This window comes from Suricata suricatta, chromosome 7 (assembly GCF_006229205.1).
Source record: "Suricata suricatta isolate VVHF042 chromosome 7, meerkat_22Aug2017_6uvM2_HiC, whole genome shotgun sequence".
NCBI classification, from domain to species: Eukaryota; Metazoa; Chordata; class Mammalia; order Carnivora; family Herpestidae; genus Suricata; species Suricata suricatta.
The window spans coordinates 63,577,916-63,601,864 of record NC_043706.1 but is presented as its reverse complement, the minus strand read 5'-3'; the positions used below and the strand labels follow the sequence as shown (position 1 = coordinate 63,601,864).

The 23,949-nt window shown below is 43.1% G+C and overlaps 2 protein-coding genes across 2 annotated transcripts in view; both read right to left on the bottom strand.

Moving 5' to 3' along the window:
- Positions 1-3: 3 nt before the first annotated feature.
- Positions 4-1,510, bottom strand: LOC115296109 (oocyte-expressed protein homolog). The gene is made up of 3 exons (XM_029944556.1): positions 1,280-1,510; positions 887-1,066; positions 4-161 (listed from the first exon to the last, which is right to left on the bottom strand). The coding sequence occupies exons 1-3, from the start codon at positions 1,455-1,457 to the stop codon at positions 4-6; spliced, it is 516 nt and encodes a 171-aa protein (XP_029800416.1). The 5' UTR covers positions 1,458-1,510.
- Positions 1,511-18,713: 17,203 nt separating this feature from the next.
- The window catches only part of KCNQ5 (potassium voltage-gated channel subfamily Q member 5), a 512,482-nt gene continuing 507,246 nt past the window's right edge, over positions 18,714-23,949 (bottom strand). The window contains exon 15 of the mRNA XM_029943186.1: positions 18,714-23,088. Within this exon, the coding sequence (XP_029799046.1) occupies positions 22,126-23,088 (963 nt within the window). The 3' untranslated portion in view covers positions 18,714-22,125. The remainder of the gene's footprint in view (positions 23,089-23,949) is intronic.

Below are 23,949 nucleotides of genomic sequence, written 5' to 3'. Positions count from 1 at the left end.
AGATCACACTGTTTTGGTAACAGGTTCCTGGACAGTCTCCCCGCCTATTTCCAGTGACTTCATGGCTTCATCCAGGCTGGTCATCATGGCAGTAGAGAGGGTGGCATCGGAATCAGCATTCTCTCTTTTAACAGACTTCTTAATGCTGAGCATCATTAGGTCTGCAAGAAAAGCATGGAATTGAGCAAGTATACTATCCAGGAGATACACACAGGACACACAGGGAAAGCAACTCCACAGAAAACACAGCTGAATCTGCCTTACTGGTCACCTTAGAGCAGGCCAACTATGTTAGAATCACCCAGAACACCCAATAAGATAAAAACAGCTCCTATTTATCGGGTATTTTCTATGTATTCTAAGTGTTTTGTTGTATTCATTCATTTAATCCTTGGGGGAAAACCTGTATGTAAGCTACAACAAATAAACCCCATTTTATAGGTATGGAGGCTGAGGAACAAAGAGGTTTTGGTTTGCCAATATGCCTAACTCCTAGGTGGGCTTGGGAGAAGTCCTGGTGAGAAATCTGCAGTTTTACAATGCTCTTGGGTTCATCTGAAGTCTGCGAATCCCTGAGTACAGGACTTCCCAGACTCCAGTTTTATCTCAGAAAGTGGGGTCCAGATGGATTCCTTCCCAACTTCTGAAATGAAAGGTGGGAAATGTTAGGGTAGGGGTTCCTTATGGTCCTTCCTTCCTTGGGTTTGCCAGCTGTCTCCCACAGTGCCGTATTCCACGGTTTTTGTGACTCCCCTAAAAACCTAGGAGTCCTAGCGTCCTAGGATGGGAAGGAGTACCAGCCACGTGGGAGGGCAGTGTTAGAAGTGAAAGTTCCCGCGGCACAGCCTAGGGCCGCAGCACTCCGTGCCTCGGCACAGGACCTCACCTCCACACAGTTTCCTTCCAGGCCTTGCAGCCAAAATGCGAAGTAGGCTTTTGGCACGCTTTCGGTGGCGGCGCTTCCCGATGATAAAGACTCCAACTTTGCCCTCGGAGTCGGGCTCTCCCATCCGGATCAGGACTTTGAACTCCTGTTCGAACTTCGGGATGAGGGCTCTGCTTGGGCCTGTAAGAGAACGGAGGGTTCTACTTGGGCCTGTGGAGAATGGAGGGTTCCCAAGGGGTTGGGGGAGGGGTTTAGCGGGGGACAGATGAAGGAGGTCGGTGGGATACTGGCGTGCCGAACACTAGCCACCGCCTTAGGCCTGCGGTGGGTGGCTCAGTGTGGTCGCCAGAGGCCAAGGTGGGCCCCTGTGGCAAAGATTTTTGGCGTACTCACCGAAAATCTTTTCCAGCCGACGCGCCTCCACGTGAAGCACTGAGGGTTTCTGAAAGTGCTTAAACCTGCACCAGTCCCGTTGAGCGTGCAAAAGGAGCCAGTTCTGGTAATGGAAACACTTCCTGCTGGCTCCCCGGCTGTCTGATCTGTACTGGGTCGTCATCTGGTACGGCGCCATTGCTCGGGCCTGGGCCGCCGCTCGCAGGAAAAGACAATCCCACGTGGCTGGGAGGCGGGATGAGACTGCTTGTAATCTCCTCACGGCCTGGTTGGTCCCTTCTCAGGCTCCGCCCACTCCAGGAGCGCTTGCCCATTGGCTCTCTCAAATCCGGGCAGATCGGTAGAGTCGCGGCGGTGCCTAGCGCCAACCTGTGGCCAGGCGGTTTGATATCACAGTGACTGAGGATGGAGGAAGCAGGATTGCAGCACAGATTGTCTTGGAGTTCCGTTGTTTTCCTGATAATGTTACAAAACTGTGGGAGTATGAAAAGAACATTTCTCACCAACGTTAGGCATAGTTCAGAGAAATTCATGTTTCCCAGCGCTGGATGCATCCTTCTGCTGGATGCAGAAGGATCACTTCTGTGGCATTAGCCAGCTAATAAGACTTAAATTGTGGTCTTTTAAAGTAATTTATAACAACCCTGTGAAAAAGATACAGTCATTATTCCCATTTTTACAGATTAGGAAGTGGAAGTGGTGAGACTAGGACAGAAGTGCATATATTATATCCTGACCGTGGATTCCCAAACACAGAATTTAGGCTTTTTTATCCTTCATCAGGTAGTCAATCCTTGCGGAACACACAACTTAAAAATCATGGTTCTGAATGAACAGGGCCCATCTTCCTCCCAGGTACCTTAAGAGAATTCTATGTCTTATTCAGAAGCTATTCACTTGGTTGGATTTTTTTTTAAGTTTATTTACTTATTTTGAGGAGAGATTGAACAGGGGAGGGGCAGAGAAGAAGGCGGGGGGGAGAGAGAGAATCTTTAGCAGTCTCTATACCATCAGCATGGAGCCTGATGTGAGGCTTGAATCCATGAACCGTGAGATTATGAACTGAGCTGAAACCAAGAGTCAAGACTCTAACCGACTGAGTCACCCAGGCACCCCTTTTCCAGATGCTTTTCAAGGTTATCTGCTAGAGTATAAGGTCCTTCAATTGCAGGAACCATTTGTGGGTTCCAATGTTCTGCAAAGTGCCCTTTTAGGATGGAATCAATAAATATCTATTGAATGGCAAACAAAATCAAATTTTAATATATGCAACTTTTGTTTGTTAATCATACCTCAAAAAAATCTGGGGAAAAACCCCATGATAAGTAAATTTCAATGGGAGAGAAATATTGCCGATAACAGTAAGTCCAAGTAGGGCTCAGATCCAGTTTCTTTGTATTCCTCCCTTCCCACTTCATATAGTGTTGGCTTCACTTTCAGGCTGGTATCAAGATGCTTGTAGTTCTTTCCCAAATCATATCTAGTCTGAGCCACTAGAAGAAGAGGAGGGACAAAATCATTTTTGTGTCCTTTTTCAGAAGTCAGAAAACCTCTTCTGGAAGCCTCTTAGGCTTTACTTCGTTTCAAAATTGAGACATGTGCCATTTCCTAATTGATCACCGGCAAGGGAAATGAGATTATCAAGGTTAATCTAATACCGGCTATTGAATTGCTATTAGGAGCTACTCATAGCATCACTACAGGATTCTTTTTCTATATTTTCAAGTCATCTGGGGGTTGAAAATGTTTCTATTGTCAGGCAGAGATTGGCAGAGTTATAGAGATACTGAATAAAAAACGAACTTCTCTGAGGGTCCCTGGGTAGCTCAGTCATTTGGGGGTCAGACTCTTGATTTAGGCTCAGGTCTTGATTTTACCATTTATGAGAGGGAGTCCCAGCTGCACTGACTGTGTGGAACCTGTTTGGGATTCTCTCTCTTTCTCTGTGTCTCTGCCCCTCCCCCACTTGCATGTGCATTCTCTCTTTCAAAAACTAATACATAAACATTAAAAAAAATCACATTCAATGTAGAAAAATTGTTTTTGAAAAAAATCAATATTTTCATATAAAATTACAAATATTATATGTTGAAAGCACAGAGCTTCAGGCGAGCCTCAATTTTACAAACAATTGGATCTTGACCTGAGTGGAAATCAAGAATTGGACGTCCAACCAACTGAACCACCCAGGGACTCTGAATCTGATTTTTAAAAATTTTTATCACAAAAGTGAAACAGTTGCTTTATTTTGCCAAAGGGTTTATGTTTGAGAAAGTGAATATCAGTGTGTGTACACCGCTAACTAGAAGGTTAACTTTGTCGCAGTAGAAAATGAAGCCTCCTTATAATACTGGCATCGCTTACTTACAAATGTTTTAAAAATTTTTTTGATGCCCCCAACACAAAAGCCATCCCAGGGAACCACAAGAAAGCAATCATCTGTGTATTAAAAATGTTTATTAATTTTGGAAGAGAACAACAGAGGGAGACAGAGAAAGGGAGAGAGACAGAATTCCAAGGGGGCTCTGTGCTGACAGCTTGATTCTGGGATTGATTCCACAAACTGGACATCATGACCTGAGCCAAAGGCCGATGCTTAGCCGACTGAGCCATTCAGGTGCCCCTAAAAAAAACATTTTTTTTTTTTGAAGCTACTTGCGGGCGCCTGGGTGGCTCAGTCGGTTAAGCCTCCGACTTCGGCTCAGGTCAGATCTCACGTTCGTGGGTTCAAGCCCCGCATCAGGCTCTGTGCTGACAGCTAGTTCAGAGCCTGGAGCCTGCTTCCAGTTCTGTGTCTCCTTCTCTCTCTGCCCCTCCCCCTCTCATGCTCTGTCTATCTCTGTATCAAAAATAAATAAAAACATTAAAAAAAAAAAAGAAGCTACTTGCTTAAAATGATTAAGTCAGAAAATCTTGCTGGCTCTATCTTCAAAATACAACTTAAATTCATGTTTCCTACTACTTTGACCACCAGCGCTCTTGTTGAAGTAACTTCTTTTTCTTAAAATTTGTCCCCAAATCCAAAATAATCAAACTTCTAAGATACCTTTTCTTTTCTTTTTGCTCTTTTAGTTTATAAAGGAAAGAATAAGAATATTCAGGTTTACTTCACATTCTCAAATTTTGAGTAACTCAAACATTATGAATTTTTTTATTTTGGTTGCTAAATTAGAACATAAAAAAACCAGACAAATCAAAATAAAAGTTGAGGTTTTCTTTTTTTTTTCTTTTTAATTTTTTTTATTTATTTTTGAGAGACAGAGAGAGACAGTGCAAGCAGGGGAGGGTCAGAGAGAGAGGGAGACACAGAATCCAAAGCAGCTCCAGGCTCTGAGCTAGCTGGCAGCACAGAGCCTGACACGGGGCTCAAACCCACGAACCGTGAGATCATGACTTGAGCCAAAGCCAGATGCTTAACCGACTGAGCCACCCAGGTGCCCCAAAAGTTCAGTTTTTCTAGGCTAATTATAATAAAATGATTATGTACTTCTAAAGTGAAAAAAACCCCAAACAAGCCCTTGTTCGTTATACAGATGGACAATAACTGTCAACACATTGATTTTAAAAAAGAAAATTCTGCAGATCGGTGACTCTTTTGGAGTTCCTGGACCCAATTCCAATGTGTGTGAATGTGTGGTGTGGGTTCCCCCACATACGACACAATTCTTGGACACCAGCAGGGTGTCCAATAAACTCAATGCTGACATTATCTACTGGGAGATAGCATCAGATTCCACAGGTTAAAGATTCAGTCCCACAAGACTGGTCCCCATTCCCATCCCCTTCAGATGCAAGTAGCAGGCCCCAGGCTGTTACCTGTGCTTCGGAAAGACCAGCTACAGATTGGAGGTTCCTAAGACCTCCTCCTTAGGTTTGATTAATTTGCTAGAGTTGCTCACAGAACTCAGGGAAACATTTAAATTTACCAGTTTTTAAAAGGACAGGATAAAGAATACAAATCAACAGCAAAATGAAGAGATACATAGGCCGAGGTCCTTAACCAAGGCGCTTCCGTTCCCATGGAACTTGAGGCCTGGTTCAGCAGCATATGGGAGCTCTCCAGTTCCCCAAGCATGGAAGCTCTCAGGGAAAAAAAAAAAGACTAAAAAGTGGTTCACTTGGGTTTTAATGAAGGCTTCATTACATAGTCATAATTGGGTGGAAGGGGTAGGACTGAAAGTTTCAATCCTTCAGTCACATGGTTGGTTTTCCTGGCAACCAGTGCCTGCATTTGGATGGGGTCCAAAAGTCACCTTCATTAATAACCAGACTCCCATTTCACCTTTATGGTTCTGAAGCATTTTCTGGAACTGTGGATGAAGACCAAGTATATCTGAAATATATATATTTAGTCATCTGAAGGAAACTACTTCAAAGTGTAATGGCCCAGAATTCCAAGGAAATACCATAGCTCACGACTATGCCAAACAAGCAGTGACCAAAGCAGTTGCCCCCCAGTGATGGTGTAAGTGCTGGCTCTAGTTTACATACCGTATAGATTGAGGATATTCCTGATGCATAGCCAAGGTTCTGATGGTAAATTGCTTGATTGTTATTCTGACCTAAGGAAATCTAACTGATTTCTTTAGTGATGTGGGGTACACATTTTACTGTTGTTGTTGTTAGTAAAAAGCAGCTGCAAAATGTCTTCTGAAAAGATCATACCAGGGAACTTCAGGAAAGTAATAATTCAATAATTTAGAATTGTAAACATACAATTCTAAGTATTACAAAGGATTCATTTTTTTGTGCCCAAATTTATCATCAATAAGTATAAGCAATCTTCCCCAAACATCCCACCTAAATAGCCTCTGCAAACTTGGAGATTTAGTTTTTTGAAAGAGACTAAACTTCCCAAACTTAGGGGAAAAATTATCTCTGGCCTCAGTTGAAAGAATTTCATTGAGAAACTTTAAAGGATTCTTACGTGTCCTCCAGGAATAACTGATCTTTGAAAGAAGACTACCAAACAAAGAACTTCAGATCAAGCCAATGATGATGTGAAGTAGAGAGCTCCAACCCAAGGCAATATAACAAGATAAATTTTTCAATATCTTTGCCTTCCTTTTAAAATTTTGCTCTACTTGTCATTGTACTTTGGTGCCCCCTAGAGGTCAACTGAAAATTTTCATAATTCCTTCTCATAGTTTTATTTGTAATTTTAATGTTTTGTAATATTTCTCTTCCACTTGAGGAGAGGCAAAATTTGCACGTGCTTGTGTGTGTGTGTGTGTGTGTGTGTGTGTGTGTGTCTAGGCTATAGATACTGTTCTAAATCTAATTGATTAATAGATTTATCATCCTCCAGATTTGACTAACCAAAATTTAATAGCTTTTCCTTTCAACACTTTAAAAAAATAGATATTCTTCTGCGAAGTCCATTCTGAAATTTGAATCTTCCTGACAGTATTAATCCTAGCCTTCAATTCTATCAATATTGAACATTGAACTCAAATAAGAAAATAGTTACCCTGACTTGTAAAGCAAGATACAGGAATAAACACAGATATTGGGCTCTCCTTGGAGTATTAGTCTGCTATCTTTAATGACTGCTCAGCCTCCACTTGAGGAATCTTTACATATTAAGGGACTAATGATTGTCCTGCTTTTATTGTGATCAATGATACTTGTGCTCCCTTTTCAATTTGTGCAACAGTAAGGTCCTACTTTTTATGTGGACATCAGGCGTTCACACCTGATTATTACACAAACCTATCTTGTGTAATAATATGGAGTAACTTTTAGAGAATTTGCAATATTTGAAACATCTACTCCTGCGGGAACTGTCTCTCTGAGAAAGATACTGAGAGACCTGAAACAAGGGAAGCGTGGACTATTCAGAAGAGCTCTTAGGAGATGTAATCGACTCCCACTTCATCTACAATCTGGGTGCTGCCATTTTAATAGTAGGAATAATACAACAAGAAAAGCTGGTACAAGATTTGTCTTTGAACCTAGAAGAAGTCATAAATGAATCTACCTCTGCTCTGGAGGTCCAACAAACTAGATTAAATTAAAGTTTCATGGTGGTTATGGATGATTAAATGGCCTTTGATTTCTTCTTGGCTAGCTAAGACCTTTGCTTTATAGAAAACACTGCTTGCAGCAACCTACCGAAAACACTATTGGTTAGGTAGAACAGTTAGTAGTTATGTTAGGAGAAACACTATCTGGCTCTCTAGAACACATTCAGGTGTATTTGGGGACCTGATTTCATGGCCTGGTTTTGAAATCTAAGCTCTTTCCTTTGCAACCTACTAATCGGACTAAGAATCACTTCGTTTCCAGTAATTGCCTGTGTTCTAGTTGACCCATGGATCCTGCCCAGTGTTTTGTTGCTGTTGTTGTTTAGTTTACTTATTTATTTTGAAAGAGTGAGAAAGAGACAGAGAGAGAAAGAGAGAGAGAAACTGAGTGCATATGCAGCATATGGGAGGCTCAGAGAGAGAGGGAGAGGAGCGGGAGAGAAACCCAAGGAAGCTCCACCTGTCAGGGGGCTCAAACCCATGAACTCATGTGAGATCATGATCTAAGGCAAAATCAAGATGCTTAACCGACTGAGCTACCCAGGTGTTCCTATCCTGTCCAGTCTTAAATGCTACTGTGCAGTCATTATGTTTTAAATAATTCAGCAACTCATCTTATAATAAAACACTCATGCAAAACTAACTGCAGTGCAAAATGCAGACAGGGTTCTCCAAAGAACCTTGTGATCAATGGATTCTGGTGATAGTGTGGATCTGAACCATGCAGATGAATGTCCTGAGGGCTGGCCAATGTCCTTTGGTCAAAAGGGGAGATGGAAAAGTAAACAAACAAACAAAAAACAGACCTAGGAACTTGTAACTAGAAGGTAAACTCTAATGTTCCCTACTAAACATAACTCTTGCGGAATACTTTAACCAGTCAAGACCACTCAGCGATTGTGATGCAACAAGATGTAGAAAGGCCATTTGCTCTGGTAACTACGTTTACAACCAGACAGAGACAATGACACTCTTCAATAAAGACCACATTAATTTCCCTGCCTCCTACCTAAAAATCAAGATAATCACCAGATTGCCCTACTTTTACAAAACTGGCCTCTGCTTCTCTAAACAGCCCTTAGAATCACCCAGCCCAATCCTATAATAGGCTCCCCGCAACTCTTCCATATAAAGGGGCTCTGTGTTTCTGGATTGTTGCTTCTCGCGGGAAGCAGCACAGCAGATAAGCTCAGGTTTGACCACACATGTGTAATCACTGGCAGTAACTGTTACGGTCTGAATGCTTGCCTGCCCTCCCAGATTCACATATTGAATTCCTAACCCCCAAGGTGATGGTATTAGGAGGTGAGGCCTTTGGGAAGGTTCCTCCTCATTAATGTGATTTGTGTCCTTATGAAAGAGGCCCCAGAGAGCTTGAGTGCCCCTCAGACGTGCAGCCATGTAAGGACACAGTGAAGAGAGGCTGTCTATGAACCAGGAAGATCTCACCAGATACCAGATCTGCCAGTGCCGTGATCTTGGCCTTCCCAGCCTCCAGAACTGTGAGAAACAAGTACTTGTTGTTTATAAATCACCTTAGTCTACAATGTTTTGTAGTGTGAGCAAAATAAAACAGTGCCTGTCCAAGTCTAGGGAGGCCATTCTGGAACCTTCCTGTTCTAGTGCTTTCCATTCCTCAATCCCTGCCCTGGCTCATGCCCAGTAGATATGCTCCACAGTTTTTTGAAATTAGAATGAAAATAATTTTAGGTTTTTGGGCAGAAGAGAGGCAAGCACTGAGGAGGTAATTCAATTTGGCATGAAAGGATTAAGCTTAGATTAGACAATTACTTGGGATGGATTTTATTGAAAGGGGTTGAAGGCATGGGCCACCCTTCCCTTAAGATGTGGGGTTGTTCAGGTGCCAATATTTAGTGCAGGTCCTGGGCCTATCCTGACTTCTTCCAAGTTCTTTTTTGACAGGTCATTTGAGCTTGTCCCTATTCCGAATGAGGTGTGAGCAATTCAGGGCAAGAAAATGAGGGCTTGCAGCAAGAAGCCATGGGGGACAGTATCTTCTGAGAACTTTCACCTTCCATTGGTATTTGACATGGAAGAGGACCGGGAGGAGTGCATCTGTGGTGAGTGGCCCTTGCCCATGCCACACCCCTGCCCAGTTTCCAGCGTGTCCCTACTCTCCCATAACCTGTCCCAGAGCCCACCCTCCCAGGTGGAGGTTCACGTGTCCCTCCTCTGCATGCAGGCCGCCTTGATGCAGACCTTCACTGAATCGAGGTGCATAGCTACATCCTTGCTCAGCCAGAAGGTTGGTTCACAGCCACATGCCAGACCCGTGTCACCGTGGTTGGGCTGCCTGAGGCAAGGAAGTGGCTATTTGGTATGATCCAGAGCGTGGGGAGCTAGGACTCTGACTGGCAGGCTCAAGGTCGATGTCCTTGGCTGAATTGTAAAGCTGTGTGGCATCTTGATTTCTTCAGGAATCTCTTGGGTGGGTGGCAGTCCAGGTGTTCCAGGGAGTGCTTCAAGAGAGTGTCCTGGAGCCACACCATTTTGGTAGTCTGTGGTCTGGAGCTGCAGGATGGTAGCAGGGATGTGTGGATGGGCACAGCCACGAAGGCACGGGTTGGGGTAATACCTGTTAATGTCTCTTTGGGGGTCCTGGCTTGCCCTGGGTCTTAGTCATAAGCCCTGCCTCTGTCTCCATAGGCCTTGAGAATGCTGCAGTTGGGCTGGAGCCTAGGCCCTGACCAAGGACAATCTGGCCATCTCCCCCAGAGTGCTAGGGCTAGGACCCAGTGTGCCTGTGAGGGTGGGCGGGACTGTCTCTATGAGGCTTTCCCAGACTTCTCCACCAGTGGGTTGGTTGTCGTAGATTCCATTAGATTTCACTCTGTTAGTAATAAAGGACTGATCTCCCTTCGGCATTTAGGAGGTGAGGGGAAGTTTTGGCTTTGGTGAGAAATGGCATTGATAGAAGTTTGAATTTATGACCTAATCCTGTTCCTCTTGGGCCTTCTAGGCATATGTCTGAGACACGTCTCCTAATTGTAAGAAAGTGTTCTTTCACTTTCAGTAAAATAAGTGACCCCACTCTGATGTGCTGTCTTTTTTCCTTTGGGTAAGCTTATCCAATCCAGGAGGGGCTTTGGGTGGGTCCAGCACTGAGGTCTTCAGAACCATGATGCTGTCTCTCAGAGATGCAGCCCAGTACTGGAGAATGAAATGGAAAACACAGCTCTTCCACAAACTGCTTCTCTCACACCTGAAGCTTGGTTAGGCTGTTCTGGGTTCAATGAAGACAGAAGCTTCTAGAAAAGAAGGGATCAGGGGCACCTGGGTGGCTCAGTCAGTTGAGCATCTGACTTCGGCTCAGGTAATGATCTGGTTTGTGGGTTTGAGTCCTGCATTGGGCTCTGTGCTGACAGATGGCTCAGAGCCTGCAGCCTGCTTTGGCTGTGCTTCCTTCTCTTTCAGCCTCTCCCCCGCTTGCTCTCTATCTCTCTCTCTCTCTTAAAAATAAATGTTAAAAAAAATATAAAGAAAAAGAAGGGACCCTCCCCAACGTCTCCCTGGACCTTAAAAGGCAAACTAACGAGGGGGGCCTGGGCGGCTCAGTTGCTTGAGCATCTGACTTCAGCTCAGGTCATGATCTTGTGGTTTGTGGGTTTGAGCCCTGCATTGGGCTCTGTGCTGACAGGTCAGAGCCTGGAGCCTGCTTCAGATATTGTGCCTTCCTCTCTCTCTGCACTTTCCCCATTCACAATCTGTTTCCCTCTCTCTTACAAATATAAATAAATGTTTTTTAAAAAAGGCAGACTAATGAGAGAAGAAATGAATAAATGTGTGTGTGTGTGTGTGTGTGTGTGTGTGTGTGTGTGTGCGCGCGCATATGTGTGGCAGGGGAGGGTCTAAATGGAGACAGAAACTGGTCCTACTCCAACTACCTGGTGAACTAGGCAGCCAGGCAGCCTGGAGAACCTTAGGTGCCCAGCATTGTCCTTGATTGCTAGAAGTGTGGGGGTGGTGATGGGGTGTTCTGGGAGCAAAAGAGCCCGAAGTCCCTTAAGCTATGAATAAATTGACAGTAAGCCTTTCTAAATCTCTTTTCTAGAACTTTCCTGAATGCCAAATCCACAGCTGGATCTCTCTAGTCAAGATTATGGCAAGTTAAACATGTCCTCACTTTAAACTTCTCCTCCTCCAGCAACCTGTATCTCAGGATGAGGTTATTGCAGGTGAGAGAAGATGGTGTCTTGGACTGCATACAGTGCAGTGGGTGGAAGCGCTAAGAAATAGTTGAATTTGGAATGTATTTTAAACCCCTCAAGGGGCGCCTGGGTGGCTCAGTTGGTTAAGCCTCTGACTTCGGCTCAGGTCAGATCTCACGTTCGTGGGTTCGAGCCCCGCGTCGGGCTCTGTGCTGACAGCTAGCTCAGAGCCTGGAGCCTGCTTCCGGTTCTGTGTCTCCTTCTCTCTCTGCCCCTCCCCCTCTCGTGCTCTGTCTCTCTCTGTATCAAAAATAAATAAAACAAAAAAAAAAGAGTCTTAATCTTAAAAAAAATAATAAAAAAAATAAACCCCTCAAGATTAGTTAATTTCTTGGTTTTTGGCCAGTTACAAACAAAAGTAAGAGCAGGGTCATAGTAGAAAAACACTCATGAGTCTGGCTGGGAGAAAACAAATCATACTATTTTCAAAGGGACCATTATGTTTACTTTCTAATTGACAATTGAAAGATTAATGGCTCACAAAGTAGAAGGAAAGCTTTTATTAGAAAAGACAGTTGCGGGGCGTCTGGGCAGCTCAGTCAGTTGAGTGTCCGTCACTTGATTTTGGCTCAGGCCACGATCTCGCGGTTTGTGAGATGGGGCCCCACATAGAGCTCCTTGCTGACTGTGTGGAGCCTGCATGGGATTCTCTCTTTCCCCCTCTCTCTGCCCCTTCCCTGCTTGTGCTCTCTCTCTCTCTCTCAAAGTTAATAAACATTAAAAAATAGACAATTGCAAAAAGACTATTTTCTCCCTCAATTAAGTTTCACACTAAGAATTATCAAATTAATATTCTGCCTTCTTGGGACTAGAATTTTGATCTCTTAATCCAGTTCACCAAAGATTTCTGTATGGTCGCAACTCACATATTAATTATGTAGAAGTGGGGTGCGTGGTGACTCAGTTGGTTAAGCACCAACTTCAGTTTAGGTCATGATCTTATATTTTGTGAGTTTGAGCCGCACCTCGGCCTCTCTGCTGTCATCACAGAGCCTGCTTTGGATCCTCTGTCTCCCTCTCTCTCTGCCCCTCCCCTTGCATTCTCTCTCTCTTTCTCAAAAATAAATTTAGAAGTTAGTATGTCAGGGATGCCTGGATGGCTCAGTTGGTTGAGCATACGACTTTGGCTCAGGCCATGATCTCACAGCTCATGGGTTCAAACCCTGTGCTGGACTCTGTGCTGACAGTCAGCTCAGAACTTGGAGCCTGCTTCCGATTCTGTGTCCCCCACCTCCCCTGCCCCCTCGCCCCTCCACCTCTCATGTTCTGTCTCTCTCTCTGTCAAAAATAAATAAACATTAAAACAAAAAAAGAAGTTAGCATCTCAAACCCTGGAGTGAGACTACAAGTATTTAAATCTTACCTCTACCACTAAATTGCTTTATAATCTTTAGCAAGTTACTAATCTTTCAGTGCACTAGTTTTCTCATCTAATAGTAACTATCTATATATAGTATGGCAAAAATATATGTATATTTATTATATTCAGTATATGTTATATATAGTATATTTACATACATATACATATATGTAAATATATATAAAATGTATTTGCCTACATTTTTTCTTCCAATAGAACTATGGTTTTGTGGGTCCTTTATCCCAAGTTCCAAAAGGGGAGTTCTGATTGGCTCAAGCCAATCAGGGCAGATACTTGGTGACTGTTTTCAGGCTCAGGAATTAACTCAGGAAACAACAGATGTTGGTGATGATGCGGAGACAGAGGAACACTTTTGCACTGTTGGTGGGAATGGAAACTGGGCAGTCTCTCTGAAAAATAGTATGGAGGTTCCTCAAAAAATTAAAAATAGGACTACTCTATGACTTAGTATTTGCACTGTTAGATATTTATCCAAATGATGCAAAAATGCTGATTCGAAAGAGCACATGCACCCCAATGTTTATAGCAGCACTATCAACAACAGCCAAATTATGGAAAGAGCCCAAATGCCCATCGACTGATGAATGGATGAAGATGTGGTGTATATATATATACAGTGGAATATTACTCAGTCATCAAAAGAATGAAATCTTGTCATTTGCAACAACATGGATGGAACTAGAGTGTATTATGCTGAGTGATATAAGCCAGTCACAGAAAGACAAATATCATATGAAGTCACTCATATGTGGAATTTAAGAAACAAAACAGGTGAACATAGTGGAAGGAAATAAAAATTAAGACAAAAAAAAAAGAGAGAGGGAAGCAAACCATAGGAAACATTAATGCAGAGAACAAACTGAGGGTTGCTGGATGGGTGTTAAGTGGAGGAGGATGGGCTAAATGGGTGATGGGGATTAAGGAGAGCACTTGTTGGGATGAGCACTGGGTGTTATACATAAGTGATGAATCACTAAGTTCTACTCTTGAGGGGCGCCTGAGTGGCTCAGTCAGTTAAGCCTCTGACTTCCGCCTAGGTCATGATCCCACATTCATGGGTTTGAGCCCCGCATCAGGCTCTGTGCTGAGCGCTCAGAGCCTGGAGCCTGCTTCCAGTTCTGTGTCTCCCTCTCTCTCTGCCCCTGCCCACTCATGCTCTGCTCTCTCTCTGCCTCAAAAATAAATAAAACATTAAAAAAAATTTTTTAAATTCTACTCTTGAAACCAACACTATACTATATGTTAACTAACTTGAATTTAAATTAAAAAAAGCAAAACAAAAAGAGAATGAACCTGTGACCTGTGTTAGGCTGATCAAGTGTCAGGAAAGGATTTATATTCCATCGTTGAGTGGCAGGCTCCCCACCCCTGCTCCGCTCCTGTGAGCCGTGATTGAGGAGGAATGTGGCAGCAGTTGGCTCTGGCAGCCATTTGTGGACAAGAGCGGAACCATCAATACTATCCTGCTGACAAGGAAGACAGTAGAGATAAAAACGTTGAACCTGGAACCTTATGATAAATAAGGTTATATTATAAAAACATAAATATAATTAATGTATTGATGATGTAATTAGTCAAACTTACTCTGCCATCCTACTTTTCGACTTCAATTGTGATAGATAATAAAATGTTCTTATATATATTTTAAAGTTTTTTTTAAAAGTTTGTATTTATTTATTTATTTTTGAGAGAGAGAGAAAGAGAGAGAGAGAGAGCATAAGCAGGGGGAAGCAGAGAGGGAGGGGAACAGAGGATCTGAAGCAGGCTCTGCATGCACAGCAGAGAGCCTGATGTAGGGCTTGAATCCATGAACCATGAGATCATGACCTGAGCTGAAAGGCAGACACTCAACTGACTGAGCCACCCAGGTGCCCCTAAAATGTTCTTGTATTTAAGGTTGTTTCATCCAGAGTGTTCCTGGATATATCACCTGCGGTTATGTGGTAAGGATTACATGGCAAACTACCTGGGGAGCATTTATTGACACAATGTTGGGTGGTCACTAAGCATGAGTTGTTGTTCTAAAGGATGGGATCCAAAAAATCTGTAGGCTGGCCCTGGCTATGGGAGGATAGAGTGTGAGGAGAAATGGGGAGCCAGGAATGTGGTGTTATAGTGCTCAGGGACAGGGAAGAGAGACTAGACCCCTTGTTTTCTTTGGAGGCTAAGGTAATGTTTGAGAGAAGTCAGTCTTCCTGGTGAATCAGCCTGGTCTAGGCGTGGAGGGGCACTAGGCCAAAGATGCTGAGGCCTGGGTAGGGGAATAAGAGAGAGGCTGCTCCTTCCAGTTCTATAGAAATACAGATTTCTCATTGTTTGGAAGGGAAAATAATTATTTATATAAATATAATTAAATTTTTATACTATAATAAAAACATAAATATAATTAATTTCTTCCCAAGCTCCTTTGGAAAAGTACAAAGACCTATGGGAGAAGTAACAGATTGAATCTGTTTAATTCACTGTGTGACTGAAGCTTGATGACCACTCTCTTTCTGACTGAAAGATCTCTGAAGTTAGGGGTTAGAAGTTGCTGAAAGCTGAATGAAAGGTGAGAGAGACCAAGACCAATATTATTGGGTGCCTGCTGCACGGCATGGTGTGAGAAGCTTCAGGTATAATGAAAGTGAGATGTCTCTATTCTCCTCAAGTAGTTTCAGCCTGGGGCATCTCAGGTGACTTTGGGCCCATTGAAGACATTCAGAGTGGTGGTCAGGAGGGAAACCTGGGCTGCAGATGTGTGGTTGGGCAGGACCCTTCTGCATTAGTAGTCGGGGTCCTAGGAGACCACCTGGGGCAGAGTGTGAAGGGGGAGGAGAAAAGGGAAGAAGCTGAAGATGGAATCTGTGGGAACACCAACGGTGAAGGGACTAAAAGCAATAGGGAGCTTGGAAAAGTGAATAATGATTGATTCAGAGAGGCAGGAGAGAAAGTAGGAAGCAGTTTTAAGAGAAAGAGTGGTTGCAGTGTCAGCTACCCCAGGAGAGTCCAGAGCGATGCTGATTGGATGTATCCATTGAATCAGCTCTCTAGAAGGTCATGGGTGAACTCATAGAGTGGTTTCTCTGTGGTGTTGAATGTGCTTGGGTCTGACTGTCATGTGCTGGCTCGTGGAAATGGAAATAGTTATTTTGTAAGTAGTTTGGTTCTAAAGGGAAGGTGAGATGTTGAGAAAAATATAGAGGAAGGTAAGTTTTCAGGAGTTGCTGGTAACATGGAAGCTTACTTATGAGGAAAAAGATGGGGGTCCTGGGTGGCTCAGTCAGTTAAGCGTCTGGCTCCGACTCAGGTCATGATCTCACTGTTTGTGGGTTCGAGCCCTGCATCGGGCTCTGTGCTGACAGCTAGCTCAGAGCCTGGAGCTGCTTCAGATTTTGTACCTCTCTCTCTCTCTGACCCTCCCCTGCTCGCACGGTCTCTCTCTGTCTCTCAAAAATAAATAAAAAACATTAAAAAATAAAATAAATTTTATGAGGAGAAAGAGTGAAAGTGAGATGTGGAGATATGGGGAGTGAGGGGAATGGGGATGACCCCACCCAATCGTGGGGACAGTCAGCAGCTTGGGGACCCAGAGAAGAAGAATTAGTCTTCTCATTGTGGAGTGGCAGAGGCCGCTCCACCACCAAGTCCTACGGTAGGATCTCTGGTAACACAGAGTGGTATTGGGTCATTGCCTAGAGGCTTGGGTAAGGAGCTTCAGAAATCCTCAAAAGCATCTATGACCGGGGATATGTATGGTGTAATGTCTTTTTTTTTTAAACATTAAAAAATATTTATTTACTTTGAGAGAGAGAGTTAAAGAGAGAGAATCCCAAGCAGACTTCACACTGTCAGCACAGTACCCAACATGGAGCTTGAACCCACAAATGTGAGATCATAACCTGAGCCAAAATCAAAAGTCAGATGCTTAAGCAACTGAGCCACCCAGGTGCGTCTGGTGTGATGTGTTCATGGCTCACATGAGAGTGAGAGGCAGCAAGGGCACACACGAAGACTTTGTTACTTGGGGTCACAAGGATGGGTAGGGACTGGCAGTCCAGGAAGGGAGTCACACTAATGTAGGCAAAGGAAAAGGGAAGGAAGAAGCAGCGTGTAATGGAGTAACGAGCATCACTAAAAATAAGAAAAAAGCCATGCAGTTGAAAAGGTAGGTGTAGGTGTAGTGGCAGGATATGAGAACTCTAGGACCCTGAGGTCTCCCCTAGAGCACACTGGACTTAAATTTATGATAGACATGAAGTGAATCATGGGCAAAGAGAAGTGAATCATACCAGTGTGCCTCTGGATTTTCTATTTATTTATTTGAACAAAAGCATTTTGCCATTTGCCAGTTTTGTGGTGCTGTAATTTTCAGGGTAGTGTGTAAATCTATAGTTTACACACAATACATCTGATAAATTTCTGCTTTGAAATGTATAATTTGCACTTAGGTAGGCTAGAAGGTGAAGCCTTGTTGTAATGAAAATTAAATTGTTTTTAATAACAATTTTTACTTGCACCACATTTTTGAAGCAGTGAAAGCCAGGCTAATAAAAGTTTCTACTTCAAGGTATGGGAACCTATTTTTTTTTAATGTTTATTTATTTATTTTAAGTGCAGGCGCGCGCACGTGAGACAGTGAGCGAGCGAGAGAGCAAGAGCTAGTGAGCAGCGGAAGAGCAGAGAGAGAGAGAATCCCAAACAGGTTCGGCACTGCCAGCTCAGAGCCCCATGTGGGACTCGAACTCACAAACCATGATATCGTGACTTGAGCAGAAATCAAGGCTTGGATCCTTAACCAACTGAGCCATGCAGGCGTGGGAACCTATTTTGATCTATGGTTAAGGCATATTTGTTGTTAAGTATATTTTGCTTTCAAACGGTGGGGGTGAGAGGTAGTGCTAAACAAGTTCAAAGTGTTTGCAAGTGATTTACTTTTAAGTTGGTCAAGCAGGCATGTTCCATACATAGTTTTATTTTCACTCATCTCTAGAAGGTAGTAGAATAGGTATCTACGTTTTTGGTCTCATTAGAGCCATGGTGGGAGGTTCCCTCACCTCATCCTCCAGGAAAACACTCCCTCTTCCTTCTTCCTTCGGTCTCAAATGCTCTTGTCAGGGCTTTGTTACCTTGTATTCTAGAGTCCTAACATTCAGAGGCCCCTGTAAAATGATTCTGCTGGAATTAACCATGGATACTTAGCACAAAATTCCTACGAGATTAGAAGGAATGGGTTATTTTAGGGAAGAAGGAAAAGATCCCTTTTGGAGAAGTCCTCCTCTGGTAAGCTGTTGCCGGCTAGGTGCTAAAAATGGTAATTCTGAGTAGCCACAGGTTGCAGCTTTGGGCACCTGCCTGGTCCCTCAGTGATTTCCTATCACCTGTTTAACAAAGCCTTTTATTAGAGTTAATACAAAGCATGTGTGATATGTGTACAGTTAATACACATGCACTGCTTATCTGAGTTTTGATCAATATCAAGTTAATTTTTATTTTTTGTTTTTATTTTTTAAGTAGGCTTCACACGCAGTGCCGAGCCCAACATAGGGCTTGAACTCATGATCCTGAGATCAAGACCTGAACTGAGCTAAGAGTCGTGCTTGACCGACTGAGCCACGCAGGCAGCCCTAATTTTCTTATGATACACCCTCAAAAACATTTGCAAATCCCCCCTCCCCAAATTACCAATGGGTTCTTCACTAACACTGCAGAAAGGGAACTTTTATAGTTCAGTCCCAAATCTGTACACACCCAGTTTGGCTGACTGGGCCCAGTGAGTTCGGAACCAACCAGTTAGTTCCAGATAAAAACAGTCACACTAACTGTTTGTAGACATATTTTTAATGTTTTACTTTAAAACAAATGATCCCAGTAAAAGAGAGCAAAGGAAATTACATTTCAATGATAGCTTGAGATGGGCATGATATTCCTGACTTACTTGTTTTCAGGAACAGACAACTGTATTGTCATACTTGACTTTTAGAATTGCTCACTTAAAATGCACATAATTATATTAAGTTTCTCTTACAAAAACACAACCATGTCATTTAAGGCAAAATATATCAGCTTCTGGGGAGATACGTTAATGTTTATGACATTTTCTCAGTCTGGTTGAATGAAGTGATCCGTTAATTTAGTTGGTCAGATTTCATCCTTTCTTGTAGTTTTGCTTTGCCAATGGGCATGAGAATTAGTCACTTTGTGCCTGATTTCCTCCTCTCTATTAGACTTGTTTCACCTGCAGATATCAACTTTCAGAATCACTGAGTCAATGGGAGGTGAGAAAGGCACCTTTGAACAGGAGATAAAGACTTACAAACTCAATAAAGCGTCTCACTTAAAACGAAACTTGCAACCTACAGATATTAATTTAGTTGAACAAAATGCAAACATTTAGACCAGACACAGCAATATTCTTAGTCAACCTCATAGAAGGGATGTTTGCTAGGACGTGTCAGCTTGACCAGCCCTACATGTTGAAGAAGGCAGACAAACTCCTGAGCAGGCGGCCGGCTGCTCCGTGCTCAGCTAAATTGTGCTTCAAGACACCATTTGGCGTGGACCAATGGGACTGCGCTAAGTGTGAATGGGGGCCCCTCTCAACTCTGTCGAGAGTAACACAGCAGACAAAACCCTACAGTTTGCATACAAAACAGCTATCTTTTAACATCCAAGAGTTTTTGTGCTAGAATAAGATAGACACAAAATGGTCATGGCTTCAATGTATAAAAGTTTTTCACATCGTGGTTTATCACATTTTGCTACGATTAAGACCTCAGTGATGCAGTTAGGGTTTGTTTCTGAATCTTCAGTCTTCAGCAATGCTGGATGAATTGTACTGTGTTTGAGGCCTACAGAGGCCTAAGGAGGGGTCCCCAATACATTCAGAATTCCTGCTGCCAGTGGGGTTCGACCCAGGACAGAGTATGTCCAGGAATCAGTGCTACCTGAAAACTGCTGCCTCCCTCCTCCTCCTGGACTGATATTTGGAGAGAGCCTGCAGAGTGCATGGCAGGAGTCTGGCTTTAGGTCAGTGGAATGGTGTGTGTGTGTGTGTGTGTGTGTGTGTGTGTGTGTGTACAACCTCCGGGGGAGAGTGTATCACAACTTCAGGCTGAGTAGAGACATAGTAGGTGAAAAACTGCATTTAATAATTTGCTAAAATTTTGTGCTTCAAAAATGAAAATAATTGCTTTAAAAGCTTGAGAAAATCTTTTTTAACCGGAGTGTGAAATCTAGACCCTAACTTCTGAGTGTCTTCAGCAGGCCAAGAAGATTCTGAAGGATACACCCCAGGGGGTTACGCCAGAATCCAGGTGGGTTGAGAAGAGGAAGCTTTCAAAATTTCAGTGCTTATCAAAAGGGACAAGGGTTTTAAAAGGTTGAGAAGCCGATCTGAGAAAGAGTGAGGAATCCGTATACTTGGGGATGGAGACTGGGTAAGGCCTGGGGAAGTTCAGGAGCAAAAGAGTGGCAGGGAATTGATAAGTTATTGGAGAGGAAAAGTAGGAGAGTCAGGGATGGAGAAAGCCAGCTGGAGGAGGCAGCTGGGAAGGACTGGTGGGTTTCAGGGCCTCCTCCTGCCTTTGGACGGCCAGTTGCTCTCCCTGCTTTGTCTTCCTGGTGGCTGGAGGTTTGTTTTTGGAGGAGCACTATTTGCCAAGGAAAAAACACTTCCTTTCATAAGTCCTTCTGTGGCTGGAGTTTAACTGAACTGAAGTGCTCTCTGGCTTCTCCTTGTTTTTTTTGAATGCCATGACCTTGGCTGAAGTTCTGAGACAGCTAGAGAGCTTTCCAGCAAGCAGTCAGCATGGCTTGCTTTCTGGCAAATGCATCTTGCCCTTTGTTTCCCTTGGGTCCTTGCTGTCGTGGCTATATGATGAAGTGTTCTGATTTGCAGACCTGGCCAGGGGTACCTGGCTTCTAACTGTAGATGTGTATACCAGGAAACGGAACCAGTAATTCTAGATTTGGGGCAACGTTCTTGGGGGAGAATAGAAAATGTTCGCTCCAGTATAAAAAGTAAAGGAAGTTTCGTTACAGCCTTCCATATGCAAAGTGCACTACGTAATAGCAAAAAACATTTAGGGCATCTTAAAAAATAAATACCTTGCAAAATTCTCTGTTTATATATAAGACGAAGGGATGTTTAGGTAGTTGAATTCCCTAGTAATATTCATTTTCTAAAAAGATCAAGTTCTTCTATTTTGGTTTGTTTTTCTCCCTCTCTTTGCCCTCTGAAGGCGAGGCTATTTTCATTAACTTCACCTACTTCCTGGTGTTGTGTCTGGATTCTTTTCAAGCCTTTCCCATTTCAGACTCACTAAAATGTCAAAATCCCCAGGATTCTGCCTGTCTGTCAATTTAGGGGGAATGATGATTTCGGACACTACCAGCAAGCCCGGGGGGAGCGGTTGCAGAAAGATCAGCCCAGCCGCGCTGCTCCTTCGACTCATCCGTATTGTATTCGCTTGTGTAGAAGTTGACCACTTATAAAGTTGATTTAGCCATCAGGGAATATGTCCCATGAACTCACATGTATCAAATAGTCTCTTTGCCCCACTGGCTCTGAATTTCGTCATTTGCACACTTTCTAACTGAAGAACATTCTCATCCTAAAGAACAACATGAAAATGATGTGCAAAATTGCTTGCCACAGCGTTAAATCACCAAAAGCACACAGATTGACATTCAAATTACATTAATAATAAAATGACTGAATAGGAATGGGTTGGCAAATGTATCTTGAAATAAGCAGCCGTTTCTATTATTCCCAAGTTCTGCTTTACTTGATACCTTGTTAGCAGCGGTTGATGGTAGCCATTGTGTTTACATATACAATATGGCCTAATTTTGAAAACGTATTTTGTATTTAATCACGCCTGAAATTTGAAGTTGTTTATCCTGTAATTTCAAAACACAGAGTCAAATCTTCTAAATGACCTAATCTTGACATTTTCACACACCCCAAAGCGTTAGCAGTGTTTGGTTTCTCAGGATTTTAAACTCAAGGTACATTACTAAATGAGTGGGTTAATGTTTATGTACCTTGGAATTTCAGCCATCCCTAACATGCATTTTCATGCAATTAAAAGATAACAGGCTTATGAGCTTTCTTTCATGTTCTTCCTGATTCTTGCAATTTCAACTTTTTAGAAGGGCTTTCAAAATAGTTCATGCAATGATATGTCTGGCTAAAGGAACTGCTATGCTAGAAGGAAAACGAAGAGCTTATTTCAGTTTGACATGAGGCAAGCTGAGGGCTTCTGTACTTTCTCCTGCCTTACAAATGCTCTGAGATGATCGTGACCTTCCAGTCCTTAGAGAGTCTGACGCAAAAGCAGTTTCTCTGGCAGGCTGCGGCCCGGCGTCAAACGTGTCTGTCTCAGTCTCTTCGGGACCCACCTCTTCATCAGTTATAAACAATTTGGATTCCCTCCATTTGGGGTAAAAATCTTGGCTGCCTCTGGAGCCACTTGACTCACTTCCAGAAAGCTGTATATTCAGTTCTTCTGTTGACCTGATCAGGTTTTGCACTGACAGGGATTTGCCCAAGTCCTTGGGTACCACGGGGTGGACAGATAACAGAGTTTCTCCTCCCATGTCAAAGCTTTTCCTTAGAGAACGGTCCTTGGTCAGATTTGACTGTGCAACCTGAACATTTTCCTTGGAGGCAACAAGGCAGGTGGTGACATCAGAAATGCTTTCCTGTAAGCCTGCGGGGTTCGGGTGCAGGGTTTCTGGCCTGGGTAGATGCTTGATGGCTGGGAGAGGAGGCGGGATCTGTAAAGTTGTTGGGGCTGCTGGCTTGGGTGCCACATTTATTTGGTTTGCAATGCTGTTGGTGGCTGCCACTGCAGAGCCATCACTTTGACTCATTGGCACCTGTGTTGCTTGACTGTGCATAGAAGGGCTGAGCGCATAGAAAGTCTGAGCGCTGAATTCATTTGGCGTCAGAATGAACTGCAGGCCTCGAGAGATATTGGCACTAGCTGATCTGGATAAGCAGCCGCTATTCTGTGCAGAACTGGACAGGTCTTTGCTATCCACGGGGCTTTGATAGTCAGATGTCTGTTCACATTCAAAAGGTGGGATCTGGAATGAGGCCAGAGTGAGGGCTGAGGCAGAGCCCTTCCGGAGGACTTGTTGATATATATCCAGTAGGCAGTCCAGCTTGGACTCGATGGACTGCACCTAAAATGGGGGAAATGGTTACATATGAGTGTAACCTGTCATAAGAATGGGCTTCGTTTCTAGAATTAAAAAGTTCAGTCAGGTTGTTTCCATATAGCTAAATGTTGAGTATAATGCACGTCTCTCAGTGGTGGGGGCAAGGGATGATTTAGGAGGAGAGGTATGCTCTGGCTTCTACATAATCTCTACCAAGACCCGCTCCCTTAAATCTTTAAAATAGACCACTGATGTTCTCAAAAAACACATAAGCACCATATGAAAGTAACTTCAAGACTCCAAGGCCAATCAAGTTGCCTTCGCTAAGCCTCCTCCAAGAAATCATTCTGCGACACTACTGCAGTCTGGTCAGGAATTTCTATAATGAAAGTAAGACCTTAAATATCAATGTAGGTGGTTCCGAATTTAAAAATAAATGTATAAAATGCTTCAGAGTTAATACTTGAAATATTTTTGATTAGATTGGGGGAGCATTTTATTTCTGGACAATTGTCTTTTTTTTAAAGTTTTAAATTTTAATTCCAGTAGAGTTAAGATACAGTGTTATATTAGTTTAAGTGAATAATGTAGTGATTCAGCAGTTCTATACATTACTCAGTGCTCATCATAAGTGTACTCTTTAATCCCCATCATCTATTTCACCCATCCCCCCCCACCCTCCGTTGTAAGCAAGCATCAGTTTGTTCTCTGTAGTTAAGAGTCTGTTTCTTGGTTTGGACAATTATTTTTGTATGAGAAGATACAGCTTCAGGGTTAGCAATTTCCAATGTACCATGATGTTATAATGAGGTTTTGGTCTGTTTTTTAAAGAGTGAAAAAGATAATCACCAAAACACAAATGAAAAATAGATCTTCGTTATTTTA

Bases quoted from the DNA above. Each gene is read 5' to 3' on its own strand.
- LOC115296109 (XM_029944556.1), bottom strand. From the start codon at position 1,457: ATGGCGCCGTACCAGATGACGACCCAGTACAGATCAGACAGCCGGGGA. The intron at 1,067-1,279 runs GTGAGTACGCCA...GTTCTCTTACAG, and splicing joins TCGGCTGGAAAAGATTTTCG to GCCCAAGCAGAGCCCTCATC. The intron at 162-886 runs GTGAGGTCCTGT...CTTTTCTTGCAG, and splicing joins TGGAAGGAAACTGTGTGGAG to ACCTAATGATGCTCAGCATT.